Genomic DNA, 23,563 nt, shown 5'->3' on the forward strand with positions numbered 1-23,563 from the left:
TATAATGATAACCTGTATGTCATCCTTTCAACTGTCATTTATCTGCTACATGTTGTTCTGTATATTAGAATTTCCCACAGTCGAGTACTACACAATCTTATGAAAAGATTTGTCCATCTTGAGACATATAGGAAACAAATTAGTAAGTTTGAACCGAATAGCGTAAAGGACATTCTTGGTAGCGATGTATAATGTTATACTCTACTGATTCATGTTTCACTGAAGAGTTTCTTTTGACGTGTATGTTTTTAATATCCAAGAACTGTACCTTATATGTGTTTTTTACATATATATTTTCAGACAATCAGTGCGACTCCTGAGGAAGGCGTTTTTCGCCGAAACGCGCGTCGAGTTCTTTTCTGCCATTGTACCTGTGGCACCGTCTATGATTTAGGGTGTCTTTTTTATTAAACTGTTGAAATTTCTCCTTCTTTTAAAAAAAAAATGTATGTATTAAATGTATGTGTTGATTATTATATATAAATGTCATGATATTTGTAATATCTCATTATATAGTCTGATTTTTTTTCAGGTTCTTATATGATTTTTACTATGTTAATTAAAAATATGTTTGTTTTATAAATTCACTCTTGAATGTTCCTTTTGCTATTGGGTCGGATGAATTGTTTGCCTAGGATTTTTTTTCACATAATTTATTCACCCTGCCCTAGGAGTCTGGTCACACTACTACCCAGGGGGTCCTTGTTTCTCACATTTGTTTCATCTAGTACCTTTCTGATGATTGGGACTTCGAGACTGTTAATAATATGATGTCAGACTTAGAAATGTCTGCAAAGTTTACAAATCATGAATATTTAGAAGGTTCATCAGATTATGAACAAATGTATTGTTATAATCACTATGGTCACCATTTTTTACACAAATCTGCAAACGCTAGAAATGTATTGATGTATAACCAATGGGAACATTGTCTTACGCCATCAAAGGGAAGCTCACAAACCTCTTTTGAAAAATGTCCATACTTTTCAGGTTTTAATACTTCAAATCCAAAATCATTTTACTTTAAAAACGTTAATAAGACAGGAATGAAAAGTATGTTGACCAATACCAAACACATATATTGTACAGCCTTTTATGCTCAGCTGTCTTCATTAGGTTTCGATTTTAGAAAGACAACATTGAGACAAAAACTGCCTGGGCACAAAAGACTGGCAAGTGCAGGGATTAGAAGCCTTATTTAGAGCCTGCATCATCCCAGAGCGAATTATTTTTTTGAATGAAAAGGTCCAACAGACATCTTGTCTTGGGTTAGCCAAGATCAAAGAACTAAACAATCCGTCTATACCTACACCTACACCTGATAGCAGTAACACTTCAGAGGGGGAGGTCAACGTACATACTATTTTGCATCACAACAGAACAGATCCAGATTGGAAAAAATGGTTAATCTGGCCCACAAACACAAACAACTGTCAAGATAGATTCCTGAATAAAACACTGGGGTTCACATTCACTTGGCTAGATCCAAGATATGCTCAGAGACAGCATCCAGGAATAGGAACACCATACAGTGTAGGAAAACTGTAACTTGAATGGTTACATAGATCTACACTAAAGGATGTTAAACAACACTTATCTTTAATAAAAGATAGCACTGATCTAAGGGAGTTCTTGCTAGGACCAAGAACACTGCACCATAAACGTTTTATATACGCCGGTATCTATGCATTGTATAATGAAGCATGGAAGATTACATAAGGAGAGTTTGCAGAAAGAATACGAGAAATTGATCGTATTAAGTTGGAGAAAACTCTCTCTGTAGTTGACAATGGGTTAACGACTCTGTCGTCCAGGATATATTCTTTGGACAACATAGTATCCTCTGCCGTAGACATCATGGAACAGGACTTGGTCATGTTGCAACATGGTCCGTTGCAATTACGTTATATCATGCTATTAGGCTGGACGTTACATAACCTGCGTTCATGCTATGTGCCTTGTCGTTTAATCAATACTACGTCACTGTTTTCAGAATTCAATCTCACTGAAAACCAGATCAAACTGGCACAGAGGGGAGCAGACAAGACAGTGCTGATCATTGAAAAACTGGAAAGATTGCCATTTACAGTAGCTGAAAAGCCAGCAATTGAATGGATAATACACGGAACAATCACTCTGCCTGTTACAATTTTCCATTTTCAGTATTGCTTAAAACATATACCAGCAGGCATATATGAAAGGTTGGGTAAAGAATACATCAAGACATCCTGGGAATTACCATACACACACAGATGATGGAGTGGGGGGGGAAAGAAGTGTTTCTTAGTGGTAAAAATTGTGAAAATGCACTAGGCGGTTCTCTCCTTTGTCAGGGTATTAATTTATACGGGGCCTGCGATGGTTCCTCTAACAACTTATCCTGCTGCCTGCAAGGTTCACCAGCTGCAGTGATTGATCTGATTTTTTGACAACTTTCTAATGGTAGTTAACTCATGTTGAACGATCACAGCTGCTGTGGCATGTTGCCAGGTTTACCCTATTTCGTAACTGTGTCAGCCAGGGTCACTTGCTGTATGCAAGTATTGTTTCCTAAAACCAACACAGACCGGGAGTCGCCGTTATGGCCTTCACTGAACATCTCTTCTATACGAATTGATACTTTAAGCAGAATGAATGCCATTCTTTTGCAATAAACTGTGCCACTGACCTCGGCCAAAGAGACATATGATCTGCAAGTCGCGAGGACTTCTCTGCAGAGATACATGCCCTCTTAACTACAAATTGCTCTATACATTTCTCAGAAATGTTAAGTTGTTTCTTAAACATGTCTGATACGAGTGGTATTGTACGTGTATTTAAGACAGTTTTTTCGGGACTGTTAGCACCCTTTGAAGCAGTCCTAGGAATATTTCCAAACTTCGTGCCCTCTGTTTGGCGGATTGCCTCTCATTTTGGGACTCGCTGCGGAGATACTATTTTTGCTCCTATTGCTTCGATATGGCAAGATAATCCACAAGCGACAACCAGATCACCTTGGAGACAACTCTACTGGCAATGAAATGTTGTGAGCGCATCGTCCAAATTTTAGGAGTAACTCGTTTAAGAGAATTAAATACCACATGGTTTCTGTCATTCAGACCAATTTGACAAGATTGCATCTTACCTGTTCTATGCTGCCTGCTATGCTCACACTCCCATCAGTCATGCCAACGGATGTTGATATTTTGCTTGAACCAGTACCAGCCCATGCACTGTGTTGTCCCCAGCGGCTACCAATTCTGATGACTGCAAAAAACACAGTTGATGGACAGAATGTAGAACAATGTCATACATTCACCCCAGTACAAGGATCTGGGCCTAAATCCATCGTTTTTTTGCACTCCACACCACCCTGGGTTAGACACTGGCTATATGCAAATCAGCTCTGACCTTGTGCCTCATGGGAACAGTCCAGTCCGAACTACCAAGCCATGTCTTTCCCAGACCGGAATCGAGCATCCAAGGACCAGTTTCTGGCTATCAGCCTTCATCAGCCTGGATAGCTTGACTCCAGTGGTGTGGAGAGCCTGGGACTCACGTCTGAGTATACCCAGCACACTCGGGGTGAAAATTGCAAGAAACACAGTTGATGGACGGAATGTAGAACAATGTCATACGTTCACCCCAGTACAAGGATCTGGGCCTAAATCCATCGTTTCTTTGCACTCCACACCACCCTGGGTTAGACACTGGCTATATGCAAATCAGCTCTGACCTTGTGCCTCATGGGAACAGTCCAGTCCGAACTACCAAGTCATGTCTTTCCCAGACCGGAATCGAGCATCCAAGGACCGGTTTCTGGCTATCAGCCTTCATCAGCCTAGATAGCTTGACTCCAGTGGTGTGGAGAGCCTGGGGCTCACGTCTGAGTATACCCAGCACACTCGGGGTGAAAATTGCAAAAAACACAGTTGATGGACAGAATGTAGAACAATGTCATACATTCACCCCAGTACAAGGATCTGGGCTTAAATCCATCGTTTTTTTGCACTCCACACCACCCTGGGTTAGACACTGGCTATATGCAAATCAGCTCTGACCCTGAGCCTCATGGGAACAGTCCAGTCCGAACTACCAAGCCATGTCTTTCCCAGACCGGAATCGAGCATCCCAGGACCGGTTTCTGACTATCAGCCTTCATCAGCCTGGATAGCTTGACTCCAGTGGTGTGGAGAGCCTGGGACTAACGTCTGAGTATACCCAGCACACTCGGGGTGAAAATTGCAAAAAACACAGTTGATGGACAGAATGTAGAACAATGTCATACATTCACCCCAGTACAAGTATCTGGGCCTAAATCCATCGTTTTTTAGCACTCCACACCACCCTGGGTTAGACACTGGCTATATGCAAATCAGCTCTGACCCTGTGCCTCATGGGAACAGTCCAGTCCGAACTACCAAGTCATGTCTTTCTCTGATGACAGCATTCATTGAGATCTCACTGACGCAAAATACTGACAGTGAGGTACGAGAGGAAATAGGCACACAGGTATCATCCACTACAAACATTGCTAATGCGACCAATGCTAACGGCGATGCTTCACATCTATATGCAGTTAATCCAACTTTCACCTTCAAAGGTAGACAAATTCTTTACAGAATTAGAAGATTTGATGTTTTCTCCAAACAAGACACTGACTTTTGAGTTGGCACACAGTGTTCTGAGAGACTCTGAATTCAAACTTCATTTTTCAAAACAAAGTTCTAACTTTGGAACTCTTTTTTTCTATGATTAACTTTTTCTTTTTCCAAATTTTTACTTTTCATTTTTTGGCACAAAGTAATCTGTTCAAAGTAGAACTATTCATAGAGAACTAGAATTCTTTGAAAACTTCCAGAGACAATATTTTACCTTTTCCACATTAATACAGTTTATGTAATCTGCTATGAAATGCTATGAAATGGTTTCAGCTTTTCTTTTCTGTATTCACGAGCCATTTCATAAATGTATATTTTCGTGATTCATTCAGACAGCATTTACAAATATCAACATATATGCTTGGAATGAAACGTTGCTTTTAATGCGTACAGCACCAATGCGCTTTTGTATACAACCACTACCATTGCATTTTTATGTGTTTTGGGTGGCTTTTTAACTTAACACATCATGTTTAGATATGTTTAACGTGTTTACAACTTAGTAATGTCATACATAAGAAAGTGGAGCGGGTGTTGTGTGGCGTTTTAGGCTCCGATTGAATTTTCCCGATTCAATCCCTTATATAGGTACAATTCATGTTGCCCTTATATAGGCATAGAAATCCAGCCCTTATATAGGCATAGCCCATGCTAAAAAATACTTACTTCTTCCCTGGTACTAGACCTAGGTTAGGTACATTGGGGTAGGCGTATTTTAGAAGCACTAGTTGAGTATTTTAGTCTATGTTATTTATTTATGTATTTTTATATGGCTTAGAAACCATACAATGCACTTACAGTTTTATTTCCGATTACTGTTTATGCTGTACGCAGTATACTTTACAGTCTGCATAACGAGTGTAGCAGTTCACCTCTCTTGCATGAGTAAAAAGACTGTTCAATAAACCTTTTATTGCAAATGCCTGTCTCACTATTTCTCTGCAAACTCTGTAGAAGCGAAGCATGCACGATTGACTGAGTAAAGTAGTTATCTATTGTTTCTACAAGTAAAGATATTTTCCAGTCCTAGGGAAACAAAGTTGTAATGTGTATGCGGTTGTCAGAAACTAATCCCTTCTTGTGTATTCAAGAAAGTTTCTAGTGACCTCTGAGCTAGCTGGCACTCACAATTAAGTTTAGTATAATCGATGGAGACCTACTGACCTAAGTCCTACGTCAAATCTATAGGTTATATTATTCCAATGCGCAGAGCCTATTGGGAATATAGGAACTACACTAAAGACGGACGTGGAGCCGACCGACGCGATCTACTAATGCACAGGGGTAATGCTAAGAAAAAATTTCTCTGGATCCAGTCTGACGCCTGGGGATAATTCTAAGGTAAGGAATCTATAACTACAGTCTCTTTTAGAGAGCATAAACAAGATAAAACAATTTTATTTTTAAATGTGTTTTATTTTCTTATTATATTACAAAGCAGGATATACTGTGTACACCATAGGAGAGGATAGGATGCAAGGGGGAATAAAAAGACAGATATTCATGTCATTTTAGATCGAGGTTTCATATAAGTGTTATCAAAAGAAGTCAAAGAGTTGGTTTAGAAAACATACCCACTACACACCTCAGCTTAGCTCTAGGCAGCCACCCAAACATGTATTTGGTCAAGGCAGTGGTCAGATTTCTAAATACATCAGAGAGTCTTCAAAACCTGCAACCTTAGTTCTGCCGCTAGGGTACATCAGCCCATCACCTTACACCCCTAGCTCTCCGAAGAGTGCATTTGTCAAATGAGACACTCGAGGCAACTTATTCATTGGGTAACAGCATGGGTACATACATTTTCCAGAGGGCCGCAAAGTTTGGTCTATGGTGTGACCCAGGGCTGCACTGATTCCAGCGTGGGGTGTAAAGTGTTACATCTAATGGCGGTCTTTAAAAATGAAGGTGTTCATAAATTTAAGGGCCAAGTTACTTCCTTTCCCTAGCTGCAATTAACCTTAAATAAGTGCTTGTTGTACACTTAACGTTTTTTCTATGTTAGTGCTGAGTCGAGGAAACAGCTGCTGCCCAGGGGCCACATGTAAAGGTCAGGGGGGCCGAATGCGGCCTCCGGGCCGTACTTTGAGTATCACTGGGTTAAGGTTTCTGGAGGATCTAGAACTTCCCACTACACTGCTCCCCATTCCGCTAACTCTTCTGAAAGTTTATCCACTTTCCTTATGTTTTTCGTATTCCTCTTCTCAGCTGAGGCCCAATCTGCCATGTCTCTAGCCCAAGTATCTACTTGAGGTGAATGGGGGCAGATTTAATGAATTTCTATCCTCTTTTTGGCCAGAGTAAGCCCTAAGCCAATAAATTTACGTACAGTTTCCTTTTTTTCTCAGCAGAAAACCTACATATTGCAGAAAGGATTGAATAGATCTTACAGCAACCTCTTGAGACTGACTGCATGACCATACACATCACGAATACAAACTGGGCGCCTTGTTCTCTGCATCTGAGACATTCCAAGGTTTTTCTCTGGTAAAATATTTTGAGCGTCCGTGGCATTGAGTACGACATGTAGACATAGTTAAATTGGATTACCTGGAACCCACCTTTGTAAGACACTTTTCTAACATTTTCACACAACCTCCCCTAAACTACATCTGTAATCTAATCCACACAATCAGCAGACTATTGTCCCCTGGCAGAGTGTGCCTGTTCCCTGTTGTCCAGGCAAAGGGCTTTGTATGGGTTTGTTATCAATGTCCTTCCACAATAATGATCACTTCTTTGGTATGAATCGATTTTGGGGACTTGGGGAAATTTTTCCAATTCTATCCAGCTGTCATTGCTAGACAAGCATATGGTACAAACTGGCCAGTCTCAATCCCAACGCTATCCTGTGTCTCCTTAAATGAAAGTAAAGTGCTGTTACGGTACAGTCCAATTAGTATGCAGTCCAGATATTTCTCTGAAGGCATTGAGCTCTAATAAGAGCCCATTCACCAAGTTTTAACGATTGCTTCCAGGGAGGAGTACAGGACATTCTCCTAGTTAAGATATTTGGGGCCAATCTAAATGCAGTCCAGAACCCCATAGAGATAATCCCACTCCACTGTATCAAAGACCTTCTCAAGGTCTCACACAGTCAGCACAAATTGTTTTTAAAATCCAGTCAGGCTGTGCATAGCACATGTAAGACACCATAGGTTGTAAAGTGTATTCCTATTCAGGACAAATCAGGACTCAATGAAGGACCTCAAGACTTTTAACAATCTCATGGTCAGTGTTTTGCTTACTCTCTTTGGATCTAGGTTTTGCATGTAAATGGGCAATACGATAAAATAGATGTTGGATACCTGTCTGGTATCAGAATCAATGTAACATCAGTCTCCCTCAATGTGTGTAGTAACCTCCATCCCTTGCATGTCTACTGATAGCATTCTGTCGAATTCCAGATAAAACTTTGTTGGAAAACAGTCATTGCCCAGGGACATCCCTCTCTGCATTGATTTAAAGGTCTCTAAGAGGTCATCTTTACCACCCAGAGCATCCAGGAAGCTTTTCTGATCGCCCATAAGCTTAGGCAGTGTCAGGCTTCCAATGCACCTTTTAGTTGCTGGCCTCTATCAAACACGATTGAATGTTTATTCGCCTTATCCTTCGCAATAGGTGGAAGCCAGCCGCATACAACGCCGGTGCTCAGTAGTGAACACTCATGCAAGCATCAAGCAGCCTTTTGCTAGTTTGCCGTATTGCCTATCAGCACAATGTTCGATCACCTACGTAGATAAAGAACACTTTCCAGAAAAGAGGAAAGAATCAGAAAGCACTACCACCCCCTCTGCTTTTGTCAGCGTCCGCATACATTTCAGAATACCAAGGGCCATCAGTCATGCCAGGTCCCTATGGTTTCAGGAAGCATCCCCCTTTCAATTTGTTGAAGTCCCCATTTTCATCACCTTATTTTTATTTATTTTATTTAAAGAGTTTTATATAGCGCAAACAAGATCTTCACAGATATCAGAGCGCTTTACATAGACGGGTACATGAGGGAGCAAAGTCAAACAGGTAAATCAAGCTTTACATAGAAGGGTGCATGGGGGAGCATATTCAAACAAGTCCTATATTCAAACACCTATCTTCCCTTTTATGTTTAGGTGACATATTTGGGCCCACACAGTGCATCCAGTTAAATTCCACTCCACTCCACCCAATAGCTATATAAACCAGCAGTAGCATAAGTAATAAAATAAAATCCACGAGCCTAGAAAAGGGTGCAGTACCACAGGCTGTTCCTAGGTGTCCCTGTGGATTTGTAAAGGGACCTCTATTAGCCACATAAGGTAATGCACCCTACCTAATGTTGGGCTATTTTTTAACAATAAAAACAAATATAAAAAAATTATCTGCAATGTCAATAGCTCCAACTTTCAGCAATGCAAGGCCAAATGCATTGAAAATGCTTGTTCACCGACATGCAGAGCTCTGTTAAAAGAGTCCTGTGAAACCATTAATAGCAGAATGCCAAAGCAAAACCAGAAGACACAAATACATATACTACTGCAGTGCTGCAAAGGAGACTGGTTGAGCCGTTAAAATCTAGTTCAAATGAGGTCTTCAACTACGAAATGTCGGACAACCATGAGGTTTAATTAAAAGGTGGTCATAGTCTGCGGGCAAGATAATGAGTTAGAGAATCATACTGAGGCAAGAAGGCTAAGCGGGTTAATTAGAGTCAAGCGTAATTTACCGCCAGCCCGGAACTTCTTGCTTCTAACAAATGTGTTGAACCACTGCGGTGCCAGTGGTCTCAAACTGTTGGATTCACGCCAGACTCTCACCTTATGTCCAAATGTTTCCCCGACCGGAACAGCAAGTTAAAAATTACAGGGCAGACTTATGAACAAGTGGTAATACCCGTTGCAGTGCTGCTAGGGATTCTCACACCATCTGCCCGTTTTGTGCCAGTGTTTGTAGATGAAATAAGAGCACAGCCTGCCCTAGTGATCTCTGCTTCCACTGGTGACGAAGTCAAGCACTGCAACATTACGCTGAGGCTGAAGGTAAATAGAATAGCAATCTGGTGGCATTACAAACTCCCACTAAGGAACTGGATGCTGGAGACATGGCAAGCTTGATCCTGCTGCACACTTAACCAAAAAGGTTTGATCCGCAAGTATTAAAATTGCTCACTTTTATAAGAGGTGTGTTGACTAGAAATGGTGCTGATTTGGAGTAATGTTGGTTCTGTCGGGTACAGAATTGCTTTCTTACTTATTGAATAACAAAATTAGCGAAAATAAACAATTACTCAAACATTTGTGTTGTGACAATTAATGGACAAAAAGAAAACAAAGGAACACACCAGTCATGAATAGATCAAAAGAATATATTTAAGGAAAAATCACTTTTTTCTTTTGACATTTTACAGTGCATAGATGACACTAAGAGGCTGCCACGAGTAAAAAACAAAACGGCGCAAATAATAAGGTAACAAGGTGCAAAAAAGTTCTAGTTGGGAACAAGATATATACAGTGATGCATTGCTGGTTAAAAATTATCATTCAGATGGCAACCATCCCTAGATACCTATATCGCCGATCCGCTTGTGATTTGAATTTCCTTCTGGCATGGAGCAGAGGGAATAGGGTCAAGATTGTGACAAGCGGTCGACGTTTCGACCCATAAGTGTGCCAATTGCTATTAGTCAAGGTGGGTCTTCCTCAGGACGAAAGGAACACAAGGATAGCCCAAATACAGGTAATGGGACCTTGATGGTCTTCAAGGTGTGATCCACCGTAACATTTGCGTCTCAATGTTCGAGCAGCGCCGGGAGAGCGTTTCAACCGTGCCGCCCCTTGATGGGATTCTTCCTCATCATAGACCAACCAGTCTTGGCTGTTACTAATCAATACAAGGACCTCACATCATTTATTCCTTCTATGAATCCAACTTACGGTGGATCACACCTTGAAGACCTACTTTTAGAGATTATAAAACCTCCCAGGCAGTTTGACAGTGATGACCGTCTCGCTCAGGCTATAAATTCCTTTTCCAAGGTAATCAAGGAACAGTAACCACTAGTTATGTGATGCTGTGGCTAGGAATTTTTCAGTCATGCCTTTCCTATGTTCGCTCGACCCTCTCAGCCCCTACCCAAAAAAGAAAACCGTGGCCTTTCATCTGGGCGTCATCATCAAATAGTAAGGGGTGACAGCAAATGCTCGCAGAGAGTTGTCAAGGTAAGATATAAGGTGGTCAGCTGAATCTTTAAACCTGTTTGCACAGTTTTGCTTCCCTTTCTACTCAAGACTGTGTACATTACTTCCATAAGTGACATTTCCATTTCTGGTAACACAGTAGTATTTGAAGATTCACACTACACGGATGTGAAACGGGTGAACACAACTGGAGTGTTAGGAAAGTATTTTGCAAATTAATATGGTAAAGATGCTCAACGAAACAAGCAGAACAAACTATGCTAGAAAGCATTTTTACAGAAAGTAAAGGAATAAAAAAATACAGTAGACCAACCTGGAATATCATAAAAAGAAGTGACAGGTTTGGTGCACAGATTAACTCGAGGTGATCGTTTCCTCATCTGGTCAAGCAGTAACTTCCTTTCGTCGTCTTTTAGAAGCTTTATGAAGAGATCATGTGAAGAAATCATGAAAACAAACTGCAGATCTTCCAAACTCAAACACAAATTTCTGAAACAAAAGAAAATGGCATTTTTAATACATTAAGAAGGCAATTCAAACAGGATGGCATCTTTGGAAGGAATGGTTTGACTCTAGTATTTATTTCTCCTAGCATTCTAATAATTTGTATACGTCAATACTTAAACGCCGAAATTCCTCATCTTTGCAAATATCAATATTTTAATACCGGGACCCCAACACTAATACCCATACATCAGAAAACAAAATCAGACAAATGTACGGTATGTAGTGCACGTGAGCCATCACACTTGTTCATAGATTATACATCAGATACCCTTTCATTTTTGCCCTGGAAGCTTTCCAGAAGCTTTCCAGTGACATTAGAGAAAACAATTGTGGAAAAAACCTTCAAGTGGGACAAGAAGATATGCATTGTTTGTTTAAGGCAGGCATGTTAAGAAGCTTATATGTATAAAACAGAAGACATAAAAGCATGACTGTTAGTAGTCACCGCACTCCTGAAGCAACTTATGGCAGAGGATACTAAGGATTGAGTAAATACAGGTCAAACTCAAATATCAACTAACTCTAGTGAAAACAGGAACAATTGCTTTCATTGTGATACTCAAACTCTCGGTCTTAGCTCTCTTTCGAAGACATCTGGTTGGGAACCAACAGTCCTGCATGTAGAACAGGTAAAAAAGAATCTAATACAACACTATCCCCTTAAAAGAATGTTGGCACCCCCTAAAGCAAGATTTCCTTTGCACCTATGAGACTCATACATTTAGGCATCACCCCCACAATACTCAGTTGCTAGACATGGACATTTAAGGTCATTGCTCGGTGGGTGGTGTAATGCAGGGACAGCAAAAACAAAGTAAACAAGCATTTACAATGCAATGGTCTCGGCATCATTAAAGGTGGAGCTATTGGCATTGCTCATGACATTTCTTTTTTTTCTTTAAATAATAAATAAATGGCATTGTCATTTACATTGCCAATACACAGCACTCTGCACTCAACAGCACACACCACTCTGCACTCAACAGCACACACCACTCTGCACTCAACAGCACACACCACTATGCACCTGCACTCACTGCTCTGCACACTCACTCTGCACTCACTACTCTACGCACTCACTACTCTACGCACTCACTACTCTACGCACTCACTACTCTGCACTCACTACTCTGCACTCACTACTCTGCACTCACTACTCTGCACTCACTACTCTGCACTCACTACTCTGCACTCACTACTCTGCACTCACTACTCTGCACTCTGCACTCACTACTCTGCACTCTGCACTCACTACTCACTACTCTGCACTCACTACTCTGCACTCACTACTCTGCACTCACTACTCTGCACTCACTACTCTGCACTCACTACTCTGCACTCACTACTCACTACTCTGCACTCACTACTCACTACTCTGCACTCACTACTCACTACTCTGCACTCACTACTCTGCACTCACTACTCTGCACTCACTACTCTGCACTCACTACTCTGCACTCACTACTCTGCACTCACTACTCTGCACTCACTACTCTGCACTCACTACTCTGCACTCACTACTCTGCACTCACTACTCACTACTCTGCACTCACTACTCACTACTCTGCACTCACTACTCACTACTCTGCACTCACTACTCACTACTCTGCACTCACTACTCACTACTCTGCACTCACTACTCACTACTCTGCACTCACTACTCACTACTCTGCACTCACTACTCACTACTCTGCACTCACTACTCTGCACTCACTGCTCTGCACTCACTGCTCTGCACTCACTGCTCTGCACTCACTGCTCTGCACTCACTGCTCTGCACTCACTACTCTGCACTCACTACTCTGCACTCACTACTCTGCACTCACTACTCTGCACTCACTACTCACTACTCTGCACTCACTACTCACTACTCTGCACTCACTACTCTGCACTCACTACTCACTACTCTGCACTCACTACTCTGCACTCACTACTCTGCACTCACTACTCTGCACTCACTACTCTGCACTCACTACTCTGCACTCACTACTCTGCACTCACTACTCTGCACTCACTACTCTGCACTCACTACTCTGCACTCACTACTCTGCACTCACTACTCTGCACTCACTACTCTGCACTCACTACTCTGCACTCACTACTCTGCACTCACTACTCTGCACTCTGCACTCACTACTCTGCACTCTGCACTCACTACTCTGCACTCTGCACTCACTACTCACTACTCTGCACTCACTACTCTGCACTCACTACTCTGCACTCACTACTCTGCACTCACTACTCTGCACTCACTACTCTGCACTCACTACTCTGCACTCACTACTCTGCACTCACTACTCTGCACTCACTACTCTGCACTCACTACTCTGCACTCACTACTCTGCACTCACTACTCTGCACTCACTACTCTGCACTCACTACTCACTACTCTGCACTCACTACTCACTACTCTGCACTCACTACTCACTACTCTGCACTCACTACTCACTACTCACTACTCACTACTCTGCACTCACTACTCACTACTCACTACTCACCACTCACTACTCACTACTCTGCACTCGCTACTCACTACTCTGCACTCACTACTCTGCACTCACTACTCTGCACTCACTACTCACTACTCTGCACTCACTACTCTGCACTCACTACTCTGCACGCGCTACTCTGCACGCACTACTCTGCACGCACTACTCTGCACGCACTACTCTGCAATCTGCACTCACTACTCTGCACTCACTACTCTGCACTCACTACTCTGCACTCACTACTCTGCACTCACTACTCTGCACTCACTACTCTGCACTCACAAATTCAGTTCTAATAGAAGTCACTATATCTGCAGTGGTTCATTAAATGTTTTCTATTTGATTGTAATAGTCTATAATAATTTATGGAACGTGCATTGTGTTTTGAATTAAATAGTACCCCCAAATTTGACAGCGAAAAGCCTGGCGCTGTCTCTACTCAATAGACGGTCGAGTCGCGGCCATCTTGGAATTGTTATGTGTGGTGTTCTCTTAAAGAAAATCCTGTTTCTAATTGTGAATAAGTTCAATAAATACATCATACGTTTATTGTTTTATTATATCCAACAATGTTGAGGAATTGTATCTGTTCAAAACGTATAGTTAATTTACGCATATTTTCCTCGAATTGTGAACTGTTTATTACATAATAGAAAATGACAAAAATAGTCTATATTACTAGGCAAAGAAACAAATCTGGTATTGTCTCTGGGCTTCAGAATAAGCAGCAAAACTGTCGTAGCAAGTTACCTTTGCTATTGTTGTCTCCTCTCTACACATATCATTTTCACTGTGTGTGGCTTTCAGGGTGCTTGATTGCTTTAGTCTGTTCCATTTTTGCTTCTGCAACGCCAAAGTTTGCTATACTGCCGGACAAAGTTTTGGGCTAGGCTGGGCTCTCCGAGCAATCGAGCACACTGGTGGACGTGGAGTGTAGGTCCTGCAGTTGGAGTGGGTGGATTGTGCGTGCCGTGGAGTCTGTCTATCGAAGGCGCTAGGCTGGTGTAGAGTGTAGCATGCTCATGGTGATTCTTGGGCACAGACAGGGTATCTTGGAGTTTGACTGACCGTTCCTTTACTGCAGTCTCAGTGCTTCACTGGGACACCGGGACAGTCAGGCCTAACAGTTGTGTTAATGAGGTACATTCCGTGCTGTACAGGAAGTGGTACTGTTGGGGTGCTGAAGGAAAGTCAGTGTTCTTCATGTACACAGAGGTGGGGGTCCTTAGTCGCATGAAGAGTTGTTCCTTCAATCAAAAAAACGTTGCCAGAGGCACAGAGAGGAGCACTTATGATTTGGGCTGGTAGGGCAAAGGGGAAGATTTTCTTTTAGTTAAACACGCTGCTACGGAAGAAAAGCCGTCTCCGGCAATGAGGAGCAGAGAGTTGAAAAGCGGTGCTCTGCAGGACAGCACCTACTTCCGGTTTGGCCGTCAATGCTTCCGGGTCGCCGCAGGCAGCGCGGCGGCCCGCCCTGCACGGGGAAGGGAGGCAGCTTTCGAGGAGGACAGCACCTGGCCGTGAGCGCGTTCTCGTGCGCGTGGCCTTAACTAATCGCCGCGCGCGGCCAGTGCTGTCCTCCTGGGAAGCTGAGCCGCTAACAATAAGGTCTCTGGAGAGCGAGCTTCGCTCGCTTCTAGCCGAGACCTAAAAATTATTACAGTAATTTCTCCTTGCTTTGATCAGTCTCATTCCTAACTGGTTTGGAAAACCGGCTTCACAGCAAGGAGGAGGCACCAAATATCGGACACAATTGAACCAAATAGGCTGTGATGGATGAGCAAGAGGATGTAGAACACGGGAATACAAGAGACAAAACATCAGGCAGTAGTAGAATTAACCGCAGGGGTGTGGAATTTATTAAAATATCTACTTGTCCATGGGGCAAGTTGCTTCATAAAGCTACTTGTCCTGTAACAAAATCCACTTGTCCTTTTGGTGCCATGTGGTTCGGCGACAAATTATGGGAGCAATCTCATTATATAAGAGCTCTTATATAGCCTCTCTGATTATGCCAGGGCTCATACCATAGTAGTTTTTGCATACTAGCAATCCCTTTATGTTGCCACGTTTCCGCAGATCTACATACTCGGACTGAAGGTAGTGGTTAGCAATTGTTTCAGGGTTGGAATGCCCTTTAAGTCTGTGCAAATCTACTAACTTGCATGTTTTAAGGGTTTTCAACAACTCTTCTCTAATCTTTTGCCATACTGACAAATGTTGGAAATTTACTCCTGACAATGGCAGACGTAAACCTTCTTCTAGAGTTGGGAAAAAAGTGGCTGATGGGAAAATGACCATGCACTCGGCTTTTCGCATGAGCAAATCTACACATGCATATTCGCTCATGATAAACTGCAGTTCACAAATATTTTCTAGGAGTACATTTCTTGCTCTACTTCTATAAATTCTTGTAAATTTATGCAAGCCATACAGATGCACTTAATGCAAGGACATATACCAAGGGTGCACTTTTGAGACTTTCTTTAATAATAGGGCTCCTAATTTGGTCTGGTGTTAACCACAACCTTTTGTGTTTGTTAAAATTCTCTCTCCCTCTCTGTATCGGCTGGCTTCACTGTGAGTGATGGCATTAAGCTCTTTCACAAGAAGTATACGGGCAGACCAATTATATCAGGTCTAGGCTCTCTTCTGGAGCCATTATCTGCCTTTGTGGATCACTTTCTGAGGCCCCTGGTCCAAACCATGCCAACATATCTCAAAGATACTACTGATGTGTTGCGAGCCATACCTGAGATTGAGTATAACATCGAGACAGACCATCTGGTCTCGTTCGACGTGGAGTCCTTGTACACGTCAATACCTCCGGACGAGACTCTGGATACCATCCGAAATATCTTGAGCCATACCGAGCTGGATTCCATCAAGCCGGTTCCCTTTATCATGGCCTTGGCCAAGCTAGCAATGAAAGACAATTTTTTCAAATATGAGGACACGGTCTACCTTCAGACCTCGGGGACCAGTATGGGCAGCATTTTCGCCCCAAGCTTGGCAAATCTGTATGTCCATACCTTCGAGCAACAACACGTCCTGACGCCAACCAACCCCTTCCACCCTTATATTAAGTGGTGGAAGAGGTATATATACGACATCTTGGTATTTTGGAGAGGAGACCGTGAGTCAATCCTCTTGTTTCACCATTGGCTCAACATGCAAAACCAATTTTTGCGATTTACAGTGGAGATCAATTAAGACAGGATCTCCTTCTTAGACCTCTCTATGCCACTGAGTCAGGGTTACAGAGTGTGGTATTTCGCAAACCAATGGCCAGGAACTCCCTTCTGCTATACCAGAGCCAGCACCCCAAAGCCCTTAGAGATAATTCGCCCTATGGGCAGTTTCTCCGAGTGAGGCGCAATTGCTCAGAGTGAGAGACTTTTTCTAAACATGCTTATGTCATCAACTCTCTGAAAGACAATATCCGAAGAAACTAATTAAACGCTCTCTCAAACGTGCCTCCAACAATAATCGCTCAAGTCTACTTGATCCTCCGGTGCCTAAACCACTGTCAGAACGTATCACCTTTGTTAGCACTTTTAACACCAAGTCCAACACAATACAACAGATAGTCAGGCAACATTGGAAGCTCTTGAATGCTAGCAACAACAAAATTGAGTCTCCCTTATTCGCTTTTAAGAGGTCAACTAGCCTCCGTGACCAATTGGTCCACACTCGACCCAAAGATGTACCGAATAGACCTATTGGCACACTATGGGATCTCCCAGCTGTAACAGGGCACCACCCTTGTGGTGCTTGCTCAGTTTGCCCACAGACTGCCCGTTCCCTTGAGGTAGACATTGGCACTGGCCGTCCGTGGTGCAAAAACAGTTCACCAACTGTAACAGCACGATTCTAATTTATCAACTCACATGTTCGTGCAACATGAAATATGATGGGATGACCACAAGGAAGGTACGCACAAGAATACTCAAGCACAAGAGTGTATTTAGGTGCAGAAAAACAGTATCAAAATTGTCCAAACACTTCGTAGAGCGCAATCACCAAGAGACTGATTTCACATGGACAGTTTTAGAGAAACCATATGTTGCGTCACATGTAGCTGACATCTCTAGGTTTCTTTTTCTCAAAGAACAAAAATGGGTCTACAAACTGACCACTGACACTAGTGGACTCAATGACGAGATCCCGTGGGCGGTCCTGAATTGATTTCTAAGGGTTTTCCAAGGCTTCTAATTTTGCATACAAGCATGGCAGGATGAATTATTTACAATTGGTACACTGCTTATTTCTCCTTGGTGGATACCCATCCGTCGGGTGACTGGGCTGTGTATCAATGGGGGTAGTACGTTTTCCACGTTACTGCGCAAACACATAATGATTTCGGCATGTCTTTTAACTCCACACATCCTATTTGTCGTCAACAGAGGACTGGTTCATCGCCTGTTCACTGTACTATTTTTTCAATCAATTAAGTTCTGTGTTTGGACAGCAGCGACGATGGTGTTTTGCCCCATGAGATATGCTTTGTTGGCCACACGTTTTGACAGGGTTCAATAACGTTTTTGGGAACTGATAGTAGATCAGAACTACTAAAATGGGGTTTATGGTGTCACCTTTTGGTAGGCACACCTTGTCAGCCACACGTCCCTCATATTATACTGGTACAAAGATACAGTGAGCTTGGTTTTGCAAAATAGATCGGGCAATCCGTTTGTTTTTGCATTAATCCGGCAGTTTGTCTAGAGCTGGCCTTAGAACTACAAGGGTTCGCGTTATGACGCATTTTTGTAGTCCGGCACGTCGCTCTCGCGAGAAGGGTTTGGCCGCGTTTTCACTCGGATCAGGCTACAGAGAACACCGTCTCCCCGCCTGATAAACAAGAGGCGATTGTGAGTTGTAAACAGCGCGTGTTCGACATTGGGGGTATGTAACATATGACGTTATTTCATCATTCTGGACAAATGCAAACGCACCGAGGAGGGCTCCTCCCCTTTATACACCCTTTTTAAAAGGCCACACTCCTGTCCTCGTTGCCTCCCCCTGAGCTCACTTTCAAGCTACGAGGCAACGACGGACATGTGAGGCGTGGGCTACTTGTGGTATGGCTACTGCAAAAGGCGTTTTTTAGCGCGAAAGTTACAACTTAGGATAGAGAGAGTAGATAGTTGTGGTGACTTTAATGCTTTATTTGAAGATGGGGTCTCCGTTATGTCTCCTCTACCGTTAGCACTTTTTACCATCAATTTATCCACTTTGCTTAGTAAAAACCCGAGAGCAGATACATTTATTGCTCTTAAGAAGTAATGTATAGACTGAGATGGGTGCTTGGGACTTTTCCCCGGGATAGGGTTTTGTTCTCCTTCTGTTTAAGACCTGGCAAACGCTCTAAAAGGTGTTAAGATTTGAAGGGTATCAGTCAAGGTAGTCAGTAGAAGACTAGGTTACTTTAGCCTACTGCTTCTCTTTCATCCCCTCCTTTACCTTTTACAGAGCGGGCCTCATTTTATCCTGAGCAAGGTTCCAGGAGAGGTGAGGTATACTCCCTGTACAACGCAGGCCAGTACATAGTTAAAAATAGTAGTCACCTGGGGGGAGGAGCCAAGCTCGACATCGTGATGGCCGCACGGTAGCTCGGCTCTGCCGGCCTCCCTGCCCAAACTCAACTATCCTGTCGCCCATCCTGCCCAAAAAGGATAACATTTTGCAGACGAAGGTTTGCTGACACTTACCGTCGAACTGGAGAATGACATAGAATTAGGTGTTACCCATGATAAACTCCACGCCCTTGGTCTAAAGCAGCTGGATAAGTCCCTTGTCACGGATGCTGCCAAAACAATGCACAGGGAGCAACAGGGCAGGTTGTATGATGTCGGGGACAAGGCTGGTAAGTTGATTGCGTGGCTGGATAAGAAAAAAAGGGCGAATCGTGTGGTTCCCGTGATTCGGAATTTAAATGATGAATGTGTGACTGAACCGAGTGAGATTGTTGAGTGTTTTGCGGACTATTTTCGTATTGTGTATTCCCCGGTGTCTGATAGGGATGAGGAAGACTCCCATCTGCTGCTACGTGATATCACGTTGCCGTGCTTATCGGAGGAGGACCGTGATCTGATGGAAGCTCCTTTGTCTGCGGATGAGAGTGCGGTCGCTATTCGCTCTGTTTGCTCTGGCAAGGCCATGGGCCCGAATGGTTTGCCCATCGAATTATATAAATTGCGCCCTGATACAATTGCACCATATCTCCGAAACATGTTCATGGAATCGCGAGACCTTGGCACCCTCCCTTGTGATCAGCGCTTGGCTACAATTGTTGTGATTCCCAAGGAGGGTAAGCCTCGGGATCGTTGCTCCTCGTACAGGCCCATCTCTTTGTTGAACGATGAACCAAAAATTCTAGCTAAAGTTTTGGCTAACCGGTTGATCACGATGATTGCTGACCTAATCCATCCGGACCAATATGGTTTTATCCCGCACCGCACTCAACGTGCGGCGCTTGCATGGTGTTCTCGCGAGGGCAGGGTCACTTCAGGAGTCGGCCATCTTGGCTTCCTTGGACGCCACAATGGCCTTTGATACTACTGAATGGCCTTATCTTTGGGCCGCCCTCGAGAAATTTGGTTTTGGATCGGACTTTATTGGGTGGGTGCAATTGCTATACAAGGAACCTCTGGCTCAGGTGGTCGTTAACGGCCGGGTGTCTAATTCCTTCACCCTTGGGAGAGGTACGAGACAGGGGTGCCCACTGTCTCCCTTGCTTTTTGCACTAGACTTGGAACCCCTCGCACCTTGGCTCCGCTGGGAGCCTTCGATAAAAGGTATTCAGTGGACTCCCGATTTTGAGGACCGGATCTCGCTTTATGCGGACGACATCCTCTTATACCTCATTTCCCCCCGAAAATCGCTTAACGTCTTGTTCGATGTTCTTACCTCGTTCGGCAAGAATTCAGGTCTAGTGATTAACTGTACTAAGTGTTTATGTGATTTCGGGTGGTCTTCCCCCCCTGCCGCGTAGATTTCCCATTCAGGTTTCACACACGGGATTCAAATATATGGGGATCTTTATATCGTTGGACCCTGTTGCTCGTTATGAGCGTAATTTGCTCCCCCCTCTCCAGAGGCTGAAGCTTGACGTGGTTCATTGGCGTAAATTGCCATTATCGCCGCTCGGTCGTGCCGCGCTCTTTAAAATGATGTCCCTGCCACGGTTTTTGTATGCACTTCAGAACTCGCTCGACACCATCCCGGCGAGTTTCTTCCGGGAGGTGGAAAGCTTACAGAGGAGGCTTACCTGGGATGGGCGCGCAAGAATCGCTCTCGCTAAGCTAACCCTCCTCTGGTATGACAGGGCATGGCACTCCCGGATATCAGGCGGTATTCCTGGGCGTCCCAGTTAAGCGCGATTAATCACGCTACGTATGCACCCAGCCCAAACCCGGCATTTGAAATAGATAAGCACTAGTTGCCGGGTGGGAATTAGAACAGGGCGCTCTATTCTAAGGGAGCAGGGAGAAATTTAACAGGACCTACTAAGATTGCTGTGCGAGTCTGGTGTGACGCAACTGCTGCCTTGGGTTGGAAGGACCGATTGACACGTGCAACTCCATTGTATGCGTCGGAGAGATTGGGATGCCTCTGGACAACGAAAGGTTTTGAGAAATGGGACATGATCGGAATTAGTAGAGTGGGTGACCTTTGGGCTAAGGGTGCTGTCAAGACTTTTACTGAAATGCCAGAAACCGGTCCCCGGTAGCTTGTCTCCTTTCTGGTGAAGAATTGGCTTGTTAGTTTAGTCTGCCCTGTTCCCATGATGCACTGGGCCAGGGACAGACTGATTTGCATATAGCCAGGTTCTGAGCTGGGATGGTGCAGTGAGATAAATAACGGTGATGGATCAAGCCCTGATCTTTGGACTGGGTAAGAGTGGTCTGCTTAATTCAGACACTCTGTTCATCACCACCCCCTTTTCTGAATCCTCAAGACTTTTAAGACATTGAAGACTGAATATGAACTGAGTGACAGGGAGTTTTTTTAGGTATGCGCAGGTTCGTCATGCCTTGACCGCGGTCTTCGCCTCCGATCCTAACATCCCTGAGTCCTCCCCGTTGGAGGATGGTATACTCGACAGTCATCTGCCTGATAGTACGATCTCACTAATATATAAAAATTGATTAACAATCGGGCGGATCTCCTCGTACGCCTCAGGGAGGCCTGGACCGGAGACGGGCTGGAACTGGATGATGAAGACTGGCAGTCCGCACTGTCTTCCCCTAAGGAGGTGGCCATTCCCGCTCGTCTCCGCCTCGTCCAGCTTAAGATCCTCCATCGTGTATATGTCACTAGTCCTCGGTTGGTCTCCATGGGTTTTTCTACGGATGGGTTATGCAAGCGTGGCTGTGGATTGAGTGCTACTTTCCTCCATATCATTTGGGAATGCCGGGAGGTGGCCGAATTTTGGAATCGAGTGCATGCTGTGATGGAGTGTGTCACCGGGATTGCTTTGCTGCCTGAGGCCCGGAGATGTTTGTTGAATGTGTGGGAGCCGAATGATTACAACGTTGCCCAGACTCGGTGGGCGGCCCTTGGAAACATGATTGCAAAGAGAGATATTGCGCAGCTGTGGGGTTCCCGACGGCCGCCCAACGTGTCAGTATGGAAGGAAAATATGGATTGGTGTATGTTCAGAGAGAAGACTGTGTATTTGGCTAGGGGCAAGCCTAGGGCGTGGACTGCAATCTGGAGTCAGTGGAACACCTATTGAGGCAACATATGTACACCCCCGTTCGAGGACACTCCAGACACCTCCCTCTCCCCCTGATCCGGCATTCCTTGTCCAATTCTTATTTATTATTGTTTTTTTTTATCTCCCCACTGTCCCCCCACCCCCTGACCAACTCCACTGTTTGCAACAATTTCTTCATCTCGCAATTGAGGCTCCCCCCTGTACAAGCGCAACTTCATGATCAATATCTTTTGCCTTGAGACTTGTTTTGTTTCTTTTCTTTTTTCTTTTATAAAACATAAAATACTACTGTATCCTGGCTCCATCCTGAGCTGCTACGAACATTATCCTGCAATGCTGCCGTACCTCTAGGATGCTGGCGACGGAATTGTGGTGAATGTTGATTGCTATTGCCTTGTCTAGCGGCCGGCCCCTGTGGTTGTAGGCCCATACGTGTAACTATATTTGCGTGGACAATAAAGTTTTTTAAAAAAAAACAAAAAAAAGAGAAAGCACATAGGACCCTTAGTAAGAAGCGGCTTTTTGGTGCCCCATTATCCTGAGGCTACTGAATTACATAGACCGGGATGTAATTCTCCTAGAGGCCTGCACACAAGTATGTGTCCTTCTCCAGGCAACCAAATTTATGATTTTTCCAGACTATACTGCTTGGGTCCAGCAGCAACGGAGAACCTTTGCTGAGGTGACGATTAAGCTACATGCAATGCAAATCAAATAGATGCTCCAATATCCAGCAAGGCTCAAAACCATCCATCCATCAAGGAACATTTTTTGATAGTGCTGAGAAAGCATGGGTCGAGAAAATGGTGCCAGTTTCTCGTCATCAGACATCAAGCTAATCTGTCGACCCGGATATGTGGAGGATCACTCCCTCTCCCAAAACCAGACAGAGGAGGTGCAGTGGGAGGGCAATGTCTGCGCCACAAAGACCAGGAACAGAGAAGGAGACTCCTCAGCCTCTCTTTGTGGTAGACAAGGGCTCTGAGGAACACTTTGGACTAAAGAAGTGGGTGTGTCGGCTTCTGGGGCAGC

General features: G+C 43.9%; 1 protein-coding gene across 1 annotated transcript in view; it reads right to left on the reverse strand.

The window, feature by feature from the left end:
• The window catches only part of INTS8 (integrator complex subunit 8), a 793,677-nt gene that overhangs the window by 524,478 nt on the left and 245,636 nt on the right, over nucleotides 1–23,563 (reverse strand). The window contains exon 13 of the mRNA XM_086966019.1: nucleotides 11,127–11,302. Within this exon, the coding sequence (XP_086822145.1) occupies nucleotides 11,127–11,302 (176 nt within the window). The remainder of the gene's footprint in view (nucleotides 1–11,126; nucleotides 11,303–23,563) is intronic.

The sequence above is a fragment of the Lissotriton vulgaris genome, chromosome 4_1 (genome assembly GCF_964263255.1).
Source record: "Lissotriton vulgaris chromosome 4_1, aLisVul1.2, whole genome shotgun sequence".
Lineage (NCBI taxonomy): Eukaryota > Metazoa > Chordata > Amphibia > Caudata > Salamandridae > Lissotriton > Lissotriton vulgaris.